Source organism: Kogia breviceps, chromosome 2 (genome assembly GCF_026419965.1).
Source record: "Kogia breviceps isolate mKogBre1 chromosome 2, mKogBre1 haplotype 1, whole genome shotgun sequence".
NCBI classification, from domain to species: domain Eukaryota; kingdom Metazoa; phylum Chordata; class Mammalia; order Artiodactyla; family Physeteridae; genus Kogia; species Kogia breviceps.
The window spans coordinates 66,012,991-66,036,635 of NC_081311.1; the positions used below are offsets into that span (position 1 = coordinate 66,012,991).

General features: G+C 36.7%; 1 protein-coding gene across 3 annotated transcripts in view; it reads left to right on the forward strand.

Annotated features, from left to right (window-relative positions):
- Positions 1-23,645, forward strand: part of CTNNA3 (catenin alpha 3) — a 1,725,986-nt gene that overhangs the window by 520,122 nt on the left and 1,182,219 nt on the right. For all 3 annotated transcript variants that reach the window (XM_067025523.1, XM_059054939.2, XM_059054940.2), the window contains one exon: positions 1,501-1,704. In XM_067025523.1, coding sequence (XP_066881624.1) covers positions 1,501-1,704 — 204 coding nt within the window. The remainder of the gene's footprint in view (positions 1-1,500; positions 1,705-23,645) is intronic.

Consider the following 23,645-nt stretch of genomic DNA (forward strand, 5'->3'; position numbering starts at 1 on the left):
CTAAAAGAGAAAAATGGAGATACTCAGTAGAGAAGTAGAAAAATAGGAAGGAAATAGAGGCATGAAAGGAAGAATTCTTCTGAATAATTTTAAGATATTTAACCAATTTTCTATAAGATCTATTTCTAGTTTATATTCTATATTATATCATATAATATGTGAACATTACACAGTACTATTTTTTCTTTTTGTATAATTGTTTTAAAATTATTTTTCTTTCCATAATGATTTTCTCTCTCTAACTTGGCCTAGAGCTGTAGCTTTTAAAATTTTATCCTGGCTACTTTAGATCCCCTAATATTTATTGTAATATGATATAGTACAACCATCAGTGTAAGATTATATTTATACACAATATACACACACAATATACATATACCTCTTTCTATGTATATGTAAATATATATGATTGTGCACTCTGAAGATCAATGATTTTCAGTGTGTATATTTGTGCGTAAAGACTCACACATGCACACACATTCTGAAGATCACTATATGATTTCATTTTATGTTAAAGGTTCTACAGAGAGCTTTCATTTGATACTAACTAGTTCTCCAATTATGACATTATGCCCAAACCTTGAAAGGCTTCTTCTCTTACTGTATTTTAAGAAAGGATCCTTAGAGCCTCATATTCTCCACCTTTTCTTCAAAGTCTGTAGATTATCGACTTCTGTTGCCTGAAGACATATCTAATGGAAACCTTAAAAATACCATGTCAGATTTCAATGGTGGGAAATTGCTGGAAGTTATAATCAAAAGGAAGATGGAATTTTACTTTTAAAATGAATAATTAAAATTTAGAATTCTCTTTGATACATTAGTATTAAGGTTAATTAGATTGTATGACTTACAGTGAGGCATAATGAAAACAGTATTGAATTAGGTATTATAAGACCTTAATACTTGTTTGAGCTTCACCATTTAATAGCTTAATGACCTTGGGCAAGACAGTCTCAGCCTCACTCACCATCAATTGAAATGTGTGGTTAACAGTATCTTTGCTGCTCACTTCTTTATAGTGTTGTCAAGATGAGATAATATGTGAAAATATTTTGTAAACAATGAAGTGCTAAATGAAAATGACAATTGTAAAGAACAGTTAATATGTGCCAGACACTGTATTAAGCATTCATATAATTCTTACAGCAGTTTTATGAGATAAACAATGTTAATGTTCCAGTTTTACACATCAGGAAGGTGAGGCTTACAGTACATAAGACACCTGAGTGAGCTCACACCATTGGTGAATGGGAAGGGCAACATTTGAATACAGATTTGACTGACACTAGAATCAATGCTTATAATTTCACAATTTTTGTAACTGCCCTGAATAATAATTGCTTTATAGAATGATACATGAACTGGGTGAGGCAGTAAAAGCACAGTTGTCTTTATCATCACATATGAATTCCAAATGTGAAAACAAAATACTAATTATTTTTTCCTAAAAATAGAATATCATGGAGTTCTAACCATCTAAATGTGTTTTTCCTTTAGAATTTAATTATCTTGGACCCACTCACAGTGACTGAGGAGGAAACAAGGCCATCCCTAGAGAAACGCCTCGAAGCCATTATCAGTGGGGCTGCTCTGTTGGCTGACTCTTCATGCACGAGAGATTTCCATCGGGAGCGAATTATCGCAGAATGCAATGCCATTCGCCAGGCTCTCCAGGACCTGCTTTCAGAGTACATGAACAATGTAGGTAACTGGTTTTCCCCCACCCCGTCCATTGGGTATGTGCTGAGATTCTTTTGGTGTACAAAATCTGATAAATTACAAATGAGTACCTGATTTTACATGGATTGGCCTTTTGAGTGCATTCTGTGTGGGTTGCTCCCAGAGTGCAGCAAGGAGACGGGAGTTTCTAAGGGTGGAATTCAACCAGAAGGTTATTTATACATGATTGTTTTGCTTAAGACAGTATCTAAATACTAGTTGAAGAAGGCAGTCAGGATTGGAGAAAGGAAACTGGAGTTGCACATCAATTTAAAGGATAAAAAGAAGACAAAGAAAAGGGCAGGTTGCTCTGGATTATGATGGTGAATAACAAAGTTAGAATTTAGGTGGTATTGGGATAAAGTCAATGCTCTAGGGATCAGGGGGCCATTTTTGAAGGTGTAATTGGATTGCTTTTAACCTTTTTCAAATGTGACAATGTCATAGATTTTTTGCAATTTTAGCCATCTCTCAGGAATGTTAGAAACAATGTCTGAATTTAGACAAATGCAAAAATATTTGTTTCAAGGTCCTTTTGATATAATTTCATATATATATATTTATGATATATTCTTTTTATATATATATCTACATCCATCTATGAAGTATCTATGACTACTCTTACATTCAAAACTTAGTTGCATTTTTAAGATAAGGAAGACATTGTCAGCTATATATTGATCATGAATATTGACTCCTTAAATAATAGAGGTAAAAAAGAGAAAAATTTATAATGGGAATATTTTGTTCATCTGCTTTATTATAAATGGAATAATTCAAGAGTTATGAGGGTATATTTTGAAAATGATTAGTTACAAAGTATAAGATTTTTTAGGTGTGAGATTGAAGATTTAGGATTTTTCAGTATAAGTAATTTATGTGAATAATTCAAATGTGCTAAAATTAGTGAGTTTTAGGCTTCTTCAACACATTTGATGTATCTCCACACTCTTAATATTTGATAACTTTGGCTTCTGACCAAAAATCTCTTGCCTGTCAAGAAATAAAAGTTGTAAAGCAGATTTTGTTAATAAGAGGAACATATTAGTAATGTCATGTCCTGCTTCTGAAGCTGGAATATCACAATTTTTAGCATATAATATATTTTTTAAGATTTTTAAAGAGAATTCATCAGTTACAAGAAACTCAGAAGATAATATTCTGTTGAAATTCCTTCTCCCCTGATCTGTAAACTATTAAAATTAGTAGTTACATTTTATAGATAAAATATGGTAAAGTTATATATAAGTTTATTTTATCTATAAATTATAAAATTATAGATAAATTTACTTTATTAAATATAGAGAAAGTCATTCTATTCTTTTAAATACAAACATAACAGATGCACATGCACACACTCACCCACATACATAGGCAGGGATGGCCACGTAATTGTGGAGCCCAGTGCCCAGTGCAAAATGAAAATATAAGGCCTGTTCAAAAAAATAAAGTTTTTTCCTTCTTTTTACAGTCTTGATTGACTCAAGAAAGGTTATTTTAATTTGCTATTTAATGTTTGGTTGTTTGGTTCTCTAGGGTATAGGGATACTTTAGGAGAACATAGACCCTCACAGATTTCTGTAGTCTTACCCCATAACCCCCACCCATCCTGCCTTGTACCAAGGCCCCCACCAGGAATGGAGGGTGGCAGCAATTGCTGGGTTGTGGAGCAGGTGGCTGAGGACCTGTCCCTTGAAGGCACTGGGGGGCAGGACTGCATGTTAAGTCTAGGCCGTATGCTTTATTGCCCCATCAGACTTCACTTATCTACACAAATTCAAAGGTAAAATTGTTAAGACTTTCAAAACTGTGATAGCAGAGCATTAAAAGCCAAACACAGGGCTCATTTCTGAGCATGCTGCCTTTTGCCCAGTGGCAGGACGCTGACGTTGCTCTTGTACGTGGTAAACATATACCATATAAAAATAATGGTGATTTTATGGCTTTCTTCAACTTTGGGTTAAAAACTGTTCATACAAAGGGTGAAGTGATGGGTATATTCTGCCCTGGGTGCAATCATTAAGAAGACGCATTGCCTCTAGAAATTTATAAAAAATAATAAAGCCAACTAAAAGTTGGTCTGCACCAGCAATTCTCAAAGTCAGTGATAATGTTTTTCATAAATTCGTTTTTTCTCTAAATCCTAAATAATTGCTGTGGTTATTGTTGAGTTTTAATAATATATGTGTATGTATGATTCAAATTAACACATTTTTATGACTATCCTTTGATAAACATTATATTCTTTATGGATTTAAACAGCAGATCCAGAACAAATAATGATGACAGTGATTATAAAGACAGAGAACTAGAGTTACTTTAATTCTGTTATTTTATGTGATCAGTTGGAATTTAAATTTAAATTTTAAAATTATAACAATGAAACAGTGTGAATTGCAGGGGGTAATATTTTTGCTAGGTAAATTTGAATTTCATACATGAAATATTTCATTCACTTTGAATAATAACTTTGAAATTTGTTTTCCTTCTGAAAATTGTCAATTGCTTTAAAGAACAAATCAGGAAAATAATGATTATCACTGAAAAGTAATTTTGTCATATAGAGGTTGGGGGCATTTAAAAAGTATCTAGGTATCAAATATGCTAAGTAAGGCACTGAAAATATGTATGTACTTTTATACATTTACTGCTTTTTTTCTTAATGAGGTTTTAATCTGATGTTCAGTTTCAAGGCCCATTTGTCAAGTATACAAAACTTATTTATGTCACTAATATCCTTCTGTTAGATATTTTGGTTTAAAAAAGGTAAGTTCTGTGTTAGAAGAGTGAAGTGGAAAGAGACTCTTCCATTTATAATATCCAAATAATTGAGATCAAAGGTAAGTAGCTTTTTTTAGCTTGTCCAGATGATTATTTTAATTTTAATTTTTTAAGGGCAGACTTAATTGTAGGAATTCAAATATTTCTCACTTATTTAATGGATTAGGTTGCACTACTCTTCATGCCTGATGGAGACTTTCTTCTTCCTTCCTCTCTCCCACATGTTTCCTCTTCTCTCCTTCCGGCAAAGGAGTACAAACATCCCCTGAAATATCTCTCCCTCATGGCACTTTCCCCTTTATAACTCTCGTTCTTGTTGGAATTCCTGTGTTACTTATCTGCCTTCTCCAGTGGTCAGAAGCTCTAGGAGAGTGAGGGCTGTGTCCCTGGCCCTGCCACTGAGCCTTTTAGGTAGCAGGTGCTCAGTAATTACTATTTGGATACAGGTAAATTGAATTAGCACTTGCTTCTTCTCAGTTTTTAAAATTAAAATGGCAATGTGCCTGAAGCAATTAATTTGTAATTATTTATTATATTTATAAGATAACTGTAGAGAAAATGTAAGGAGGGTTAATAGTGAGAACAGGAATACAAGAAAGAAAGAGCACAGAGGTGAGAAAACTTGTTCTGTGGGTGATCTAAGAATATTTATATATTTCTTTTTCCCAGGGCATAATGTTAAGTACTTGTTGAGGAAGGCATTTTTCTTCAGGGAATGAAAGACTTATTGTGTATGTGAGTAATGTTTGGTGACCTGACCTCATGTTGGTGTAGAGATGAGAGCAGGAGGAGTTAAGTTATACAGCGGTGGTTCACAGGATCAGAAACCCATTTATATATTAACATTTTATTGATAAGTACAACCTGTTAATAAACAAACGTATGCATTTATATCATTATGAAAAAGCACTCAAAAAGCAATATAATAGTTCCTTTTTATATAAAAGTACAGAATTTTAGGCCTAATGTGACTATCTGACCAAGCCAATGAATATTGGAATTAAAAAGCAGGAACCAATCTGGAAAAACCGTGGGGTGGGTGTATTATCAGAACACATTTCCAGGTTTATTTTTACTCTAGGTTTCTATCACCAATAATGCTTCTCTATAACTGTTTCTTCAGCTTTAACGGAAGGGAATGTACTTTCCTGAAACTAGCTGAACTCAAACCTTTCTCAGTTTGCTCAAAAATTTTAGGACAACTCTCATACTTAAGTCCTCAACTTCCTAGTTTAAGGAATGTTGTGTCTCATTTGGTGGGCCTGATTTGCTTTTCAGAGTACTTTGGAGCTTTTGTTATTGACCTATGTTGATCAAGTAAATGCTTAAAGATAATTCAGATGCAGTAAAGATAACCAGGAGAAGTTAAAGCGAAATTAACTCTCATCAGGATCTGTGGATCTTTTATGTGAATGTGACTTCAAGGCTTCAAATTTTGCAAGTTTACTGAGTCCAGAGCAGTTTAGTAGTGGGGAATACAGGCAGTTTATGTTTTTCTCAGGCTCAGTTCACATGACCAGTGTGAGTCTAAATAACTTGACTTCCTTAAACAGATCAGCAAATCTCTATCATTTTTTGCCTGAAGTTCTAGGCTCAATAAGTTCAATGTCTTGTCACGTCAGTAAGAAATTAGCAGGATGTGAGTCCAGATGGGTCTATAGCAAATAAAACAGACAACCACTTAACCATATGATCATATATGTTTGCTCTAATATTTTCATTCTAAATATACATATATATTAGTTTAAATATATGTATGTATATATATGTTTTCTATTGCTCCTGTAACAAATTTTCACAAACTTAGTGGTTTAAAAACAACACAATAATTATTTTACAACTGTGTAAGTCAGGAGTCTGACACAGGTCTCAATGGGTTGGAAATGAAAGTGTCAGTAGGGCTGCATTCTTTTCTGGAGACTGTAGGGAGGAATCCATTTCTTTGCCTTTTCCAGTTTCTGGAGGTCACCCACATTCCTTGGCTCAATGCCTTCTTCCTCCATCTTCAAAGACAGCAGTGTCACATTGTTCTAACCTTGCTTCTGTCCTCACATCTCTTTCTCTGACCAGAGTCAGGAAAAGTTTTCCACTTTTAGGACTCATGTGATTAGATAGGGCCCACCAATATTATTCAGGATAATCATCCCACCTTAATTACTTGTGCAAAGTTCCTTTTGCTATGTAATGTAACAGTCACAGGTTCTGGGAATTTGGATATGGGCATCTTTGGGAGGCTCATGGCCATATACCTAGTACTAGTCTTTCCTAGTCTCTTCTGTGGAATCATTATCAATCTTTACATTTCAAAACCACTGTAGTTAGTATCCTTTACTCACTTTAAGTTCTGTGCCGGCAGATCACATCTGTTTTATTTGCTGTTTTATCTTCAGTCCTAGGCACAATGCCTGGCATTTTAGAAAAGGCTAAATTGTAGTTTTGAATGAAAGAATGAATAAAATTATTACATACTGTATATAGCAAGTAATGTAGAGAAAGCTTCTCTGATATTAAATGGAATGGGTTTCAAGCATCTACTAAATTTATATAATAAACTGCCTGTTGTAATAAAAGGTCTTATTTTGCAAAGTATAGGTCTCTTCTAAAAATCGATGTGAATATTCAGCAACAAAATTTTCTCATCACAGTCGCTTCATTTGGATCTACCTCTCACTATGGTTTGAAACAGGATTTTTATTCATTGAAAAAATATACTCCAGGGAACATTCAGAATCAGAGAAAGTTTAACTTTTGTCTTTTAAAACTTAAAAGTATATTTTTCTAAGATATTTCTGCTGATTTTGTTATGCCACCAGGATTGGTTAGGTCTAGTCCATCTTCTCTGATGTACAATATAGTTAAGAAATTTTTCATGTAGATGGGGTGAAACAAGGAGGCTCTCTGAAGAAGGAAGGATCTTAGAGGGAAATCAATTATTTTTAAATGGTGGTTTCTCTATAATTAGCGAAAATAGAGTTGGAGATGGGTGGCCATCACGCTTTAGTACTAAGAATCAGCAGATATGAATTTTTTCTGGGGGTGGGTTGAAATCATGTCTATGTTAACTTTGGATGTGTTGTTGAAGAGAGAGGATCTTCAGGTGATGTAGAATTATTACTGAAGATAACACTCAGGTTTTTACTATATTTACTACTATATTTTACTATAGGGGGATGTTAGAGGGCTGAAGGAGAGATGGCATTGCTAGAGTAAATGAGTCAGGCCTGGGCTGCATGAAAGGACCAATTTGCATTTGTAGACCTCACTTGCCCAATATTTTCTTTTGGTGTTTTATGTGAAAGCATATTGTTGGTTCTCAATATATTTGTTGAGTGAATAAAAAGCAAATCGATTGACTTTTGTCATTCAGAGACCAATTTCATTTGTATGTCTTGGGTTTAATGCATTCCCAGTCTTGGGGAATTATAAAGATTCAGTGAAGACAACAAAGAGATGTTATGGGGTTTTTCTTGCATATAAGTCCTCCACCTCTCTCTTGAAAATCCATTTTGAAATTAATTTCAGCCTTATTTCTCATGATGTTGGGCTGAAGCAGTTAGGATGATCTATATGCAAATGACTATTCAAATACTAGAGACAGGTTAGAATTAAAATTCTAAAAATGTACAGGCAGCTTCCAAATCTATTTCCTTTTCTCCGTTTCTTTGTTCATTCATTTGTTCCTTCCTTCCTTCATGGACTGCATATTAGAACTGATCCATTATTGGATCAGGTACACTGTATTAGATGCTTTACATTTTTATATTCTTAAATTTGTCAATTACACCATAGTGGTGGCTGATTTTTGAGTGGTTGATTATGTTGGAGACCATGGGTTTTAGTTTATAGATCTGAATTTTACAGCCTCAGTTAATGAAGAAGAGGAGGAAGATAAGTAAATAGTATCCAGTACAGGTTTGTACAATATTAGATGTGCCCGAATCAGAGAGATGAACCAAACTCAGATTAGAACATGATATCAAGAATTTAAAAAAGAATGGATATATGTATATGTATAACTGAGTCACTTAACTGTACACCTGAAACAAACACAACATTGTAAATCAACTCTACTCCAGTAAAAATTTTTTAAAAAAGAACATGAGATTGAAATCTAAGAACATATAAAGGAATTATCAAAATCAAGGAGACTGGAGACAGATTTTGAAGCTGGGACATAGGAACCAAGAATTCAACAATTAGGGAGTTGAGAGAAATAATAATGGAGGGGGGTCTGGTTAAATGGGCAAAATTGTTTTTTTCTTCTTTGCTTTCTTTTCTATGCCCGTTTTAAGGACTAGATAGTGGGCAGGTATCTAGTCTATGAATTTTTTTGGAAATAAGGTGGTAAAATACTATTGTTTCAGCTGCTTTGGGGTCTAATCTTACTCCTCTCCCAAAGGTTCCTGAGTTCCTTCTAGGACTGATTATTAAATAATTACTCTGAGTCTTTCTTAACAGCTAAATCTTGCTAATAATGATCACTTTGGGATTTAAAAGGAGCTTATGCAGTACTCACCGGGGAAAAGGAGGCATCTAGATTCCTCTTTTGAGGGAATGAACCTTTTCACGGATCTCTTATTTGTGATCTAATGTTCTAATTTCTCTTAAAAGTAAAAGTTAATTGAGAGAGCCCTACAGAGATGCAGGCTACATGATTACATGTTTACTGAATTAATAAGAAAAGCTAAAGTAACAAAGGTAGGCAGCTATACTTATTTTTAAAAAGGGGAGGGGGGACTAGCTGGATAGAACCAGAACACAGGAGGAGAAAAAGGTAATTTGTGTAAAATAAAAATAACTAGAAATTAATAGAGGGTATCCTAAAGTGGCAAGACAGAGTCTATGCAGAGAACAGTAACAGGTGAAAGTCCCTAAAGGTTATATCCTCTAGGCCAGAGAGCCTGAAGCCTGAGAGTCTTTTGTTTGCATCTTTTGCCTTCCAGCAGAGACAGTCATGATTTCTAATATTTGTGGGGCACGTTAGTCATTCACCTGTGTATTGTTTCAACTGGCCCTTTCCCAAGAAATGGATTCCTTTACCCCCCAGAGTTCACGCACTGCTCATATAGTTCTCAAAAGTTTCTGCTATTTTTTTTTTAAACATTGGACTTTACTCAGAGTTCTTTGTTACATAAAAAGAGAAATAGGTTAAATGATAGAAATGACAGGAATAAAGTAGGAAGCAAGAGTCCTGGCATACAGTGTTAGTTCAAACTTGGACAAAAAATAAGGGTCCTGAGCCTCCTATAGTTAGTTCATAGCTAGGAGATGATATTACAGTGAAGAGGAAGATTGCTATCCTAGATCAGGTACTCTGCAGATAAAGGTTAGCATGAAGGTTTATTGGAGTTTTCTCTTGGGAGTGACACATGTAAGGAAGTGAGGAAGGCAGGATTGGGTGGACGGAGAAGGTGACTTGCAATAGAAGTCTCAGCCATCCCACGGGTAGCCCTGGAGCTGGGCTGGCGCTTCAGCTGTCCCAAACTGAGACAGGGAAGCATCTTTTTATCCTTACAGCTGTTAGTCGTTACCTGTGGGAGCAGTGTAACCTTGGATGAGGCAGTTCCCTGCAGCTGAGAGCCAGTTCCTGGAGAGGGACAGAGTTGTGAGCCATCAGAAGCTGATGTTTCTAGCTGAAAATGGGATCTGAGTGAAGCACTGCAGAATCCACTCTAACAGTTAATTGAAAAAATAAAAAGTTTTTTTTTTGGTAGGCCTTGACATTTATCCTGTGCTAGCTACTATGGGCAGTATATTCGACCTTCTGTAGTATTTAATTTGCTATTGATAATGTTCATAAAATTATTAGGGTAATCATATAATTTGTCATTCAAATCAGGATACTTTTGAGAGATGGAGGTGAGACAAAATAATGAACAGACCTTAATTGATATACAAAAGGCATAAGTCAGGACTGTTCCAAGCAGACCGAGATATATGGTCACCTAGAAACTGCATGACTGTATATAAATTATAGGTAGGATAATACTTATGAAGGATTTTAAGAGGAATTTAACATATTTGTTGACAGATTTTGTATTGACCATTAAATATAGTTAAAATATGAAGTTTGAGTTAAAATTGTATTAGTGTTGTTGCAATTTCTAGTCACATAGTTTTTCTAGAGACACTGTGCTAAGAACTGGTGATTTCAGAGTCTGAACAATCTCAGTCTTAGTTGTCAAGGGGACTCAGAGAAATAAATAAGTGATATAGAGCACAATAAGAGCTGTAATGGTGGTCAGTGCTAAGTAAAATAATAGGGCAAAGCAGGAAGAGGTTTACTACCTTGGGGCTGAACAGGACAGGTATCACAGAGGAGAAGCTCTTATGCTGGCTTTTGAAGCATGGGAAGGTGGGAATTCCAGAAGCGGGTAACAGCCTGTGCAAAGACACAGAAGCAGGAATCAGCATAGTGCATCTGGTGTGGGGAATATAAACAGTTCAGTTTGAATGAAATGAAGAGGAAAGAAGGAAAAGTGGGATATGAGACTAAGTACTAATTTACAAATAGGTTTCTTTCAATTATTTGATTTTTCTTTGCTTTCGAAACAGGCCAATTTTCAATTTAAACATGTCTTTCTTTAATGCAAATCAATTAGGAGTCACTGATCATATCACTTTATCAGGTTTTTCTTTATACATCAATTTCCATTTGTGATATTGTGATTTATAATAAGAAATATATATTTGGTCTTTGTCCTGTTTCTGGCACAGAGCTTCTAAAACCCTTGGAATTTTCTAAGTGATGAGAGTAGTAAAGGTGTCCTTTGTTATGTTTGAGGTAACGTTTGGACCTAAGGATGGAGCCTAGTTGCTAGGAGAACCAACCATATAATTAGAGGATTGGAACTTTCAGTCCCACCTTCCAGAACCCCAGGAAAGGGAGAAGTGCTGGAGGTTGAGTTCAATCACCAGTGGTCAATGATTTATTCAGCGATGCCTTTGTAATGAAGCCTCCATAAAAACCTAAAAGGACAGAGTTCAGAGAGCTTCTGGATTGATGAGGTTGTGGGGAGTCAGGAATAGTGGTGCCCCTGGAGGGGCATGGAAGCTCTTCCCACATGCCTTGCCCTGTGCATCTTTTCCATATGGCTGTTCTTGAGTTACAGCCTTTTATAATAAACTGGTAATCTAGTAAGTAATAGTTTCTATGAGTCTGTGAGTGGCTCTAGCAAATTAATTGAACCTGAGGAGGGGGTAGTGGGAACCTGTGATTTATAGCCATCAGAAGTATAGGTAACAATCTGAAGTTGTGACTGGCATTTGAAGTGGGGTGATGTGGGGGAGGCAGTTTTGTAGGACTGAACCCTTACCTGTGGAATCTGGTGCTATCTCAAGGTAGATAGTGTCAGAACTGAGTTGAATTGTAGGACAGCTGGTGTTCTGAGAATTCCTTGGATTCCCACCCCACCCTCTGTGCCCTGCCATACCCTGCCACATTGGAATTTGTACTAGAACCTTTTATTACTGAAACATATTCAATATTTCTTAATGAATTTGTAGGCAGGCTCTGAATAAAAAGTTATCATACCATTATAAGTTTAGGATCGAAGGCCAGCTTGTAGCTTTATTTCTGTACTAAAGTAGGTTTCGCAGGGTCAGACACAGATGAGCAACTTGTGTAGTTGATTTGCCTGGCTATTGACTACACTTAGTAATTAATTGGAGAAGACTGTTAGTGATCTACAAATTGCCCCACCCTATTTGGGTCCTTTTTTAAAAATCAGAAATTTTAATATGTTTTAAAGTCTTGTAACCATAATGAAAGAGGTTATTGAATTTTGACATGACTTTGCTTGTTTTCTTCTGGGAGATAAATTGAAACTAGATTTGCCTTAATGTTTTCCTTAGAGTTAACTATCACAGTTTGTATCTGAGAAACTCAACTAAGGTTGTGGACTGACAAAACTTTATTACTCCAAGAATTGTTTGCTTTTCTGTCTCAGAGTAGCTTTTAAGTATTTTAGTTTGATATTCCTATAAACTTGAAGTAAATCTCTAGTTGTCCTAGTGGATTTAAATTATGAATATGATTCACTGTGAGGGCATGGTACCTCATTTGCAAAATACTTTTCTTTCATTTCCATATGGCAAGGATTTATCTGTAGGGATTTCTATCTCCCTGTAAAAAGTTGTTTCCTATCTATGGAAGGCAGAATAATGGTCCCCAGTGGATGTCTGTGCTCATCCTTGGAACTCATGCATACTTTACACGGTACAAGGGATTTTGCAGATGTGATTCAGTACAGGGATTTGTGATGGAGTGATTTTCCTGGATTAAATGTGTGGGCTCAATCTAATCAATTAAGTTTTTAAAACCAGAGAACCTTCCTTGGCTGGATCAGAGAAAGATGTGATGGGAAAAAGGAGAGATTCAAAGCATGAGAGTCAGTTTGCCATTGCTGGCTGTGTGGTCAGGCCACTCAAGATGGCTGTTCTCTTGCTTTCTGTACATCCCTTTCGTAAGAACCAGTGCCTGCTTCACCTATATCTTACCCACCTGACCGACCTTCCTACATACTTATTCCAGGCCTCAGCTAGTGATTGTTCTTATCAAAGTGGTGGTGAGGGGCGTGCCTCTCTGCTGCTTCCCCTGGTAGTTAATGAGCCCACCTGACATCAATTCCCCTATAATTGGCAATCCGCCCTTCCCCCACCCTCCCGCAGTGAAGATGGACGCCATGTCTTGCTAGCCGTCTGCTGCACATGGTGGGGTGTTGCTCCAGGACCTTGCTTCAGACAGGTAAGCTCCCCTATCCATTAAACTATTGATGTCTCTGTTGCTGACTCGAGGCTCTTTCTTTGGTCTTGAAGCTGGGCAAGTACAGGGCTTTTAGGCCTTTGGGGTGCGGCCCAACAATTGGCAGAGTCAGATAGGAGACTGAGGAAACTCCTGTGAGCACCGAGATGTGGGGAAATACAGGATGGGGAAAGGAAAGTTACAGGGGCCTCCACTAACATGTGGGGCCCGAAAGTTGCAAGTGTAATCTTGGCGTGGCTGGCCACTAACATGTGGGGCTCCAAAATTGCAGGGGTAATCCTGAAAGTTGCAGGGAAATCTGGGGTGGCTATCTAATGGGGGGCCTTGTGGTGGCTGTCCTTGATTAATGGGGCTGCTGGAGAACAGTGGCCTCTAACGGTTCTGCTGTTGTATCAAAATGAGCCTTCTGTAATTGGTTAAGCTAGCTTTCTAAAGGAATTGTGCTTTTGAGATGTAAATGGGGCTTCCCTGGTGGCGCAGTGGTTGAGAGTCCGCCTGCTGATATAGGCGACATGGGTTCGTGCCCCGGTTCGGGAAGATCCCACATGCCGCGGAGCGGCTGGGCCCGTGAGCCATGGCCGCTGAGCCTGCGCTTCTGGAGCTGGTGCTCTGCAACGGGAGAGGCCACAACAGTGAGAGGCCCAAAAAAAGAAAGAAAAAGAGATGTAAATGATCTACCTGGCCTCTCTGGACTTTAATCTTCCGTGATCTCTAGAAGTATAGGAGAAAAAAGAGCTTTTAGGTAAACTCTATAGAAATAATTATATTTTGCGAATGTCTATCTAAAGTAGTCCCTCCATATTTTGGTAAGTTGAAACTAAAGCTGAAAGAAGAGAATTCATGGGTCATTTCATATAGGATAAAATATTGGAACATTAATTGCTGGGAGGGTCTAAGTTTATCTGTCTCTACCTGCTTAAGAGAGGAAGGCTAAAGCATTGTTTTCCAATCAGGAAATGCACATTACTTGCTTCTTGGTTTTTCCCAGAGATTAAGGTTTTCAAGGGTTAAGATTATAATCAGTCATAATTCTTGTAACCAAGTTTCTTTATTGATTATATTGTGATCAGGTGTTTAACTGTGCCTTTTAAAGTTTTTGTCATTTATACACAGTTATTGTTTTATTCTGATGCTTTTGCAAAAGTGCTTCATCTTCAAGAAGATTCATAGGAAGGACTTTTGGGGAAGTATAGGTCTCTGATATATTTCTGATCATACCACTGAACTGGGTAAGAAATTAAAGAATCCTAATGGAAAAACTGATGGCTTCATAAAAAGTTAACAAAAGGATTGGTTACTGAGTGAACTGGTGGATATGGTTATAATGTTTATGGGGTTTGTCTGGAGTGTCACTGGTTTTGATCTGTGTTTTCCAGGTAGAGGGAAGCAAGTTAGTTATGACACACAGCAATTTGGTAAACTACACCTGTGGGTAGAATTGAAGCATTTTTTTCTTTTCTCTCTTCCTGGTTCCTCCAGAAATTGGAGACTCTTGGGCTCTGAGCAGCCTTAGCAGGTGAATGGGAAAGACTGTCTGCTGTCATGTGCAGGAATCTTGATATTTTGGGGACCTTTAGAAGAGAGAAATCTACTGGGGTGGAGCCTGATAGCAGGCCTTTGGCATGGCTTTCCCATCCTTGAGAGGCCTTTTGAGAATTCAGTCTGACACTCCTGAGGAGTTCCACCACGGTCAATGTGGAGCAGCCTGTATGGTCAATTGACTAGACTTGTTTTGCAAACAAATTAGTCTTGATTTGACTTGTTTGGTGGAGATGAGGGTAATTTTAGAGAGAACAATATTATCTTTCAGTGGATGTTAAATTCTAGTTCTATTAATTGAGGTCTGTATTTATGAAAGTTACTGTATTAGGCATACTTTTGCCCTCATATTCTGGATAGAAAGAAAATTATCTAGTGAAACGGTCACAGAGTATAATGACTCGTGAAATGTCACACTGCTTGCTTTAAGTCTGCCGCTAAAAGCACATGTACTGTGCTTGTATGACAATTGGGTATAAGTGATAAAATGTATAGCCTATAAAGTGTTTCCCCATTAATATACCTCTCAGCATATTCACAAGATCTGAGTGTTTTTCCCCCAATGTGAATGACTAGGCAAATGTAAAGGAGGCCTAGCCCTGAGGGACATGATCTGAACCTGGGGTAGGAGCCAGCACCGCAGAATTGACGTATGGATATTTTGATCATCAATGCTTTTCTATTGAACGATTTGCAGTCAAAAGGGGAAATGATGGAAAAATCTGCATATACTGAGGTATGGGGAAGTCATTCTGGCTTATACATGGTTTAACTTAAACTTTACTGACCAGAGCAGCCTGTTTTGTGGCCTTTCAGAAATGCATTGTACATATGCTTTGGCCATTAAGGAAGGGAATGCATTTGAAAGTCAAAATGGAGTAGCTGTAGTTCAGACATCGAGGTAAAACTAGGTGGCCATTGTATATGTGATTTTGGACATGTTCTTGTATTACAGAAAACTTGAGTTTTCTGAAACAGCGCTGCAGACCAGGACAGAAACCACAGGCAGATGTGGTGCTATCTCTGAATGCGCTTACCGCTTGTATTTTGCTTGACTGTCATGATCTCCCTTGTGTAGTGCCTGTTAGTTGTCTTGCATTTCCTCCCTCTGAGGAAGGAAATCTATTTGAGGAATGAGCTGCAACACTGGCCTCACTGTGAAATGAGTCTAATTGCTGGGTCTACAGAGAGATGCTGTGCTCACCTCCTCTGAACTTCCATGAGAAATCAACCTGGCTAATGTGACTAGGCGGGGACTACTGACAATGGGGGGAAAGGAATCACCATCTTCCAGTCCCATATGCTAATATGTCAGAAGGACCCCCCTTTGGTAAATGGTACTGTACAACTGCCTGGCCTTGAGCCCCCTGGGCTATGCTGTGTGGAGGAGAATAGGCTGGCTTCTGGACACACATGTCCAACTAATGGGACTAACTTTTTTGTTTGGAAAGACCTAATGGGTTCACCCCTAATGTCACTCAACATAACATGGGGTGGCAGACCTGTACTGTGACTTCTGAGTCATGACTAGGCTGGGGCCTGCCCCTCCTTAGGAGTGGCTCTGGGTTTGTGAAAATCAGGGATGGCCTGTCTGTATTGTATTTGTGGTATATGGTTGCAGTGTCCCTCTACATACCTGACCCCAGGGATATTGTGGAAGAGGAGCCAACCAAGATTGTAAGGGTCATGCAGGGTATGTAAGGGTGGAGTGTATGGCCAGGCCACTCAAGATGGCTGTTCTCTTGCTCTCTGTACATCCCCTGCCTGACCAGTGCCTGCTTCACCTGTATCTTACCCACATGACTGACCTTCCAGGTGAAATAAACTCTAGTTTAATTTACTTCCAGGCCCCAGCTAGTGATTGTTCTTATCAAAGGGGTGGTGAGGCATGTGCCCCTCTGCTTGTAGTGAACCCCTCTGACATCAATTTCCCTATCCTTCCCCCGGGAGTGAAGACTGCTGCTGTGTCCTGCGCTGCACACAGTGGGGTGTCACTCCAGGACCTTGTTTCAGATGGGTAAGCTCCCCCATCCATTAAACTATTGATGACTCTGTTGCTGACTCCTGGCTCTTTCTCCTGTCTTGAAGCTGGGCAAGCACAGGGCTTGTAGGCCTGTGGGGTGCAGCCCAACACTGGCTTTAAAGTTGGAGGAAGGGGGACATGAGCCAAGGGTGGCTTCTAAACCTGGAAATGGCCCTCAGCTGACATCTAGCAAAAAACTGGGATCTCAGTCCTAGAATTGCAAGGAACTGCATCTTCCAATAACCCAAATGGTCAAGTAAGCAGATTCTCCACTAGAGCCTCCTGAAAGGAACATGGCCTTGCTGATACCTTGATTTTAGTCCAGTTTTATACTTCTGACTTATATAACTGTAAGGTAATAAGTTGATGTTAAGTCACTAAATTTGAGGTAATTTGTTACAGCAGCAATAGAAAATTAATACATGATCTTAATCAGGGGTCTTATAGAGATACTATGTGAGCAACTTTGAAATCTTATGTGAAACGAATTGCTGCCATTATATACTAAACATATAGGTATATTAAATATGAACTGTGTATAAATCTCAGGAAAGGAAATCAGTTTCATAGAAATACCAAAATACTGATTTTGAATGTGCTTGTATATCTCACATAGGATTTAGCATGAAATAATTAAAATGCCTGAAAATCATTTAATGGTGTAAACACCATGAACTGCTGTGGTGCTACACAATGGAAAATATGATTTAGTTTATTTTCTGAGCCAGTGCTTTCAATGGAAATATTATGCAAACTAGAATAATATGTGAATCCAATATAATTAAAAACTTTCTAGTAGCAACATAAGTAAAAGAAACAGGTGAAATTAATTTGAATAATATATTTTTAGTTCAGTATATGCCAAATATCATTTCAACATATCAACATAAACATTATCAGTGAGATGGTTTACATTCCTTTTTAGTACTAAATCCTTGAAATCTGATATGTATTTTATACTTATAGTACATCTGGATTAGCCACACTTTAAGTGTTCAATAGCCATATGTGACTGTGATATTGGACAGAACAGCTCTATACAGAAAAGTCTTCTCCACTACAGAGTTTCTGATACTTAACCACCTCCATGTTTCTGCAGCTTTAATAATTCTACTACTATTAGGAAAGGTAACAAAAGAAAAAAGAGAACACTTAGGGAGAGTAAGAGCTACCGCACCATGCTGTCATTTCTGTGTTAACCAGTAAAGTAGGCAACTGGCATTTTATAGTAGCATATTGGAGGAAAACAAAAGTTTCCATATGTGGTAGATTATATTTTCCCAAAATGGGCACAATAGTGTCTCCCATTTTGCATATTCTTTGGTATGACTTTGTCTTTCCTCCATCATTAGTTGGAGTTTTATACCCTTCTTGAAACTGGGCTTACCTTAATGACATGACCAATTAAATGTGACGTAAGTAATGTTCTGGAACTTCTGAGGCTATGTCACAAAAAGCTTTGCCTTTCAGAGTCCAACTAAGCCTCTTGGAATGCTCAATCTTGGAAACTCCCTCTCAGAATTCAGTTGCTATACTATAGGAAGCCCAGGCCATCTGGAGAGGTCACAACCAGGTAGGCGATCTGGTCGATAGCCTCAGCTGAGTTCCCAGATCAACAGCCAGTCCTGTGACTGTGCCATCTTGGATGTCTAGCCCATTCAGACCTTCCTATGGCTGCAGCTGCAGCTGAACCTTGATTGCAGCTGCATTGAGACCTGATGTGTGAAATCCTGGCCAAGCCCAGTCAAACCTCAGAACCATGAGAGAGAATAAAAAGTTGTTGCTTTTAGCCGCTAGCTTTGGGAATGTCTTCTTGCACAGAAATAGATGATACTCTGAATACTACAGAATTTGATTGGCAAAGACTTTATTTTGAGAAAAGCATAAAGAATCAAAACTGCTCTAACACCAAATGTGAGGAACTGCCTAGAAGGTACAGAGGATGAGTCAGACTGTCCCCTTAGCCATAGTGGTCAAGGGTTCTTAACAACAGCTTTGTAAGGAGGAAGATAAAAACTGATATAGTACAAAGTATAGATTTAGTTAATCTCCACAAATCTTTAAAATTAAGTCCTGTGTAAAAAATAAAACCACTAAAGATATCCTCATAACAGATCTGAAGTGGGTAAAACTTACCTGTTAGAAGTCAAGATTATAGTGTCCAATGTGAAAACAAAATAAAAACCTAGGTAAGTGACCTTTTGCAGAATTTCATTTTAACAAGGCTTATTTGTGACTGGGTGCATTTTTGCTATAATGATTTATATAATTGCATTTAAGAAGTGACTTTGAAACTTTTCCAGGTGATCCACAATTGATATTCCCAAAATGTGCATGATGATCACCTGCTCTCTTCAGTGACATTGAATCAGAATCACTGAATACTGAGTGATTATATAATTTATGCTAGAGAACTGTCACAGGCAAATGTTTATTCAGGCTCTTGTGGTTACTAAGTCTCCCTTCCTTCTTGGCAATTTTAAGCGTAGTAGCAGGGGCTCAGAGAAAGAAATATGCAAACCTCCATAAAGTTGGCAGTACTGTAAGTATGGCAGTTGGCTTACAACTGGGGAGAGAAAAATAATTCTTTGGTTTGGTGCATAGCAGAGATATGATAATCACTATTTATGATAATCATGTTGTCTTTTGTAAAAACAGAAGTTCTTTCTAATTTTATAACTCCTTTAGAAGAATTGGCTGCTCATTTTTATCTTGTTTCTGACCTTTATATAAAACCTAGAAGCTTGTATGGTAGAACTAACTGAATCTACTTGATGGTTACTTTTATATTGAGCTGTTTAGACAGTGTGGGGAAACCCACCCATCTTCTATCAACTTGGGGTTATTACAGTGTTCCAGGAATGCCTCCCAAAGACTTGAAATGAAGATTTTTTTTAAAAAAGCCTTTTATTTGGCAATAATTATAAATTGAAAGGAAATTGCAAAGATAGTCCAGAGAGTTTCTGTGTCCCCTCTGCCCAGTTTCCCACACTGGTAGTATCTTATGTAACTGTAGTGTATCAACCCCTCACCACAACTCCCGGCATCCCACTATCCCTAACCCCTGCAAATACTAATCTTTTCTCCATTTCTATCGTTTTATCTTTTCTAAAATGTTTTATAAATGGAATCATACAGTATGTGATCTTTTGAGACTAGCTTTTTTCACTCATCATGATGCCCTAGAAATCCATCCAAGTTGCATGTATTGATAGTTTATTCTTATACCCATGGTATGAATATACCACAGTTTATTTTGCTATTCAGCTGTTGTAGGACATTTTTGTTGTTAACCAGTTTTGGGCTATTACAAACAGAGCTTCTATGAGAAGTTGTGTACAGGATTTTGTGTAAGTTTTCACTTTTCTGAGATAAGCGCCAAGTGTGATTACTGGGTCATAATGGTAAATGAATGTTTAGTTTTTAAGAAACTCCCAAACTATTTTCCAGAGTGGCTATATTATTTTACATTTTCACCTACGAAGGGTGTAGTTATTCTGCACTCTGACCAGCATTTGGTATATTTAATATTTTTATGTTAGTTCTAACAGATGTGTACTCATTGAACATCATGGTTTTAATTTGTATTTCCCTAATGGCTAGCGATATCAAACATCTTTTCATATGCTTATTTGTTACCTGTGTATACTATTCAGTGAAATGGTTCATCATGGTTTTTTGCCTATTTTTCAGTTGGATTGTTTGTATTTTACTGTTAGTTTTGAGAGTTCTTTATGTATCCTAGATATGAGAAATTTTTCAGAGATGGGGTTGCAAATGTTTTCTTGCTGTCTGTAGCTGATAAAGGCAATTTTATCAGTTTTTTTCTTTTATGTATTGTAGTTCTGGTGTCTAAGAACTGTTCATCCAATTTTAGGTACCAAAGATTTTCTTTAAAAGTTTTATAATTTTATGTTTTAAATTTACATTTTACATTTATGATCCATTTTGAGTTACATTTTTTATGAGGTATGAGATTTTTCTCAAGGTTAGTTTTTTGCCTGTTGATATCCAAATACTCTAGCAGTATTTGTTGAAATGGATTACCTTCTTCCATCCAGTTACTTCTGCATTTTGTCAATTCTATGCTACTGAACTATTTGTCTATCCCTTGGTTAATACTACAGAGTATTGATTACTATAGTTTTATAGTTAGTCTTGAAATTGCTTACAGTTTTTCTTCCTACTCTATTCTCCTATTTCAAAGTTGCTTTAGTTTTTCTAGCTCCTTAGTTTGTTCATGTAAATTTTAGCATAATCTTATCTGTATCTACAAAAACTCTCAATGTGATTTTGATAAGAATTATGTTTAACCATGTATCTGTTTTGGAGAATTTGCATCTTTACTATATTGGGCCTTCCAATCCAGGAACACATGGTATGTCTCTGTTAGATCTTCTCTGATTTCTTTCGTAAGCATTTTGTACAAGTCCTGAACATGTTCTGTTAGATTTATACTTACTTGTTTCATTTATTTTCAGGTACTGTAAATGATATTGTATTTTAAATTTCAATTTCCACATATTCACCACTAGTATGTAAAGATACAATAGGTTTGTATGTATTTATCTTACAATCTGTAACCTTGCTCAACTCACTTATTAGTTCAAGGTTTTGTGGGGTTTTTTGTTCTTGTTTTTAGATTCCTTATTTTCAATATAGATGTTCTTGTCATGTACACATGTGGATAGTTTTGTTCCTTTTTTTATTGAAGTAGATTGACAATATTATATTAGTTTCAGGTGTATAGCATAGTGATTCAGTATTTTTATAGTTTATACTCCATTAAAAGTTATTACAAGATAATGACTATATTTCCCTATATATCCTTGTTATTTATTTATTTTATACACAGTAATTTGTATCAGTACCATATCACTATGCGACCTTCCACCCTTTCCTCACCCTATAGGTAACTACTAGTTTGTTTTCTATATCTGTGAGTATGTTTCTATCTTGCTATATACATTTGTTTGTATTTTTAGATTGCATATATAAATGATATTTTACAGTATTTGTCTTTCTCTATTTGACTTATTCACTAAGCACAATATTCTCTAGGTCCATCCACATTGCTACAAATGGCAGAATTTCATTCTTTTTTATGGCTGAATAATGTTCCTTTATGTATATACCACATTGTCTTGATCCATTCGTCTGTTGATGGACCCTTGGGTTGCTTCCATATCTTGGCTATTGTAAATAATGCTGCTGTGAACATTGGTTTACATGCATCTTTCCAAGTTAGTGTTTTCATCTTTTCCAGATATATACCCAGGAGTGGAATTGCTGGGCTATATTTTTAGTCTTTTTAGGAACCTTTGTACTGTTTTCGATACTAGTGGCACAAATTTACATTCCCATCAACAGTGTACAGGGATTCCCTTTTCTCTGCATACTTGTCAACAATTGTTATTTGTAGACTTTTTGATGATAGCCATTCTCACAAGTGAGAGTGATATCTCATTGTGGTTTTTTTTTTTTTTACATCTTTATTGGAGCATAATTGTTTTACAATGGTGTGTTAGTTTCTGCTGTATCACAAAGTGAATCGTCTATACATATACATATTCTCATTGTGGTTTTGATTTGCATTTCTTTAATAGTTAGCGATGTTGAGCATCTTTCCACATGCTTATTAGCCATCTGTATGTCTTCTTCGGAAAAATGTCTATTCAGGCCTTCTGCCCATTTAAAAAATTATTTATTTAAAAAAAATGTTTATTGGAGTATAGTTGCTTTACAATGTTAGTTTCTACTGTACAGCAAAATGAATCAGCTATAAATATACATATGTCCCCTCTTTTTTTGGATTTCCTTCCCATTTAGGTCACCACAGTGCATTAAGTAGACTTCCCTGTGCTATACAGTATGTTCTTATTATCTATTTTATACATAGCATCAATAGTGTATAAATGTCAATCCCAATCTCCCGATTCTTCCCACTCCCCCTTTCCCCCTTGGTATCCATATTTTTTTTCTCTATGTCTGTGTTTCTGTTTCTGCTTTGCAAATGAGATCATCTATATACCATTTTTCTAGATTCCACATATATGCATTAATATAGAGTATTTGTTTTTCTCTTTCTGACTTACTTCATTCTGTATGACAATCTCTAGGCCTATCCACATCTCTACAAATGACCCAATTTCATTCCTTTTTATGGCTGAGTAATATTCCATTGTATATATATGTACCACATCTTCTTTATCCATTCCTCTGTTGATGGACATTAGGTTGCTTCCATGTCCTGGCTGTTGTAAATAGTGCTGCAGTAAACTTTGTGGTGCATGTGCCTTTTTGAATTATGGTGTTCTCTGGATATATTCCCAGAAGTGGGATTGCTGGGTCATATGGTAATTCTATTTTTAGGTTTTTAAGGATCCTTCATACTGTTCTCCGTAGTGGCTGTATCAATTTACATTCCTACCAACAGTTCATGAGGGTTCTCTTTTCTCCACACCCTCTCCAGCATTTATTGTTTGTAGATTTTTTGATGGCCATTCTGACTGGCAAGAGGTAGTACCTCATTATAGTTTTTATTTGCATTTCTCTAATAATTAATGATGTTGAGCATCTCTTCATGTGTTTGTTGGCCATCTGTATGTTTTCTTAGAAATGTCTATTTAGGTCTTCTGCCCATTTTTTGATTGGGTTGTTTGTTTTTTTAATATTGAATTGTATGTGTTGTTTATATACTGTGGATATTAATCCCTTTCCTGTCATATCGTTTGCAAATATTTTCTCCCATTTTGTAGGTTGTCTTTTTGTTTTGTTGATGGTTTCCTTTGCTGTGCAAAGATTTTAAGTTTTATT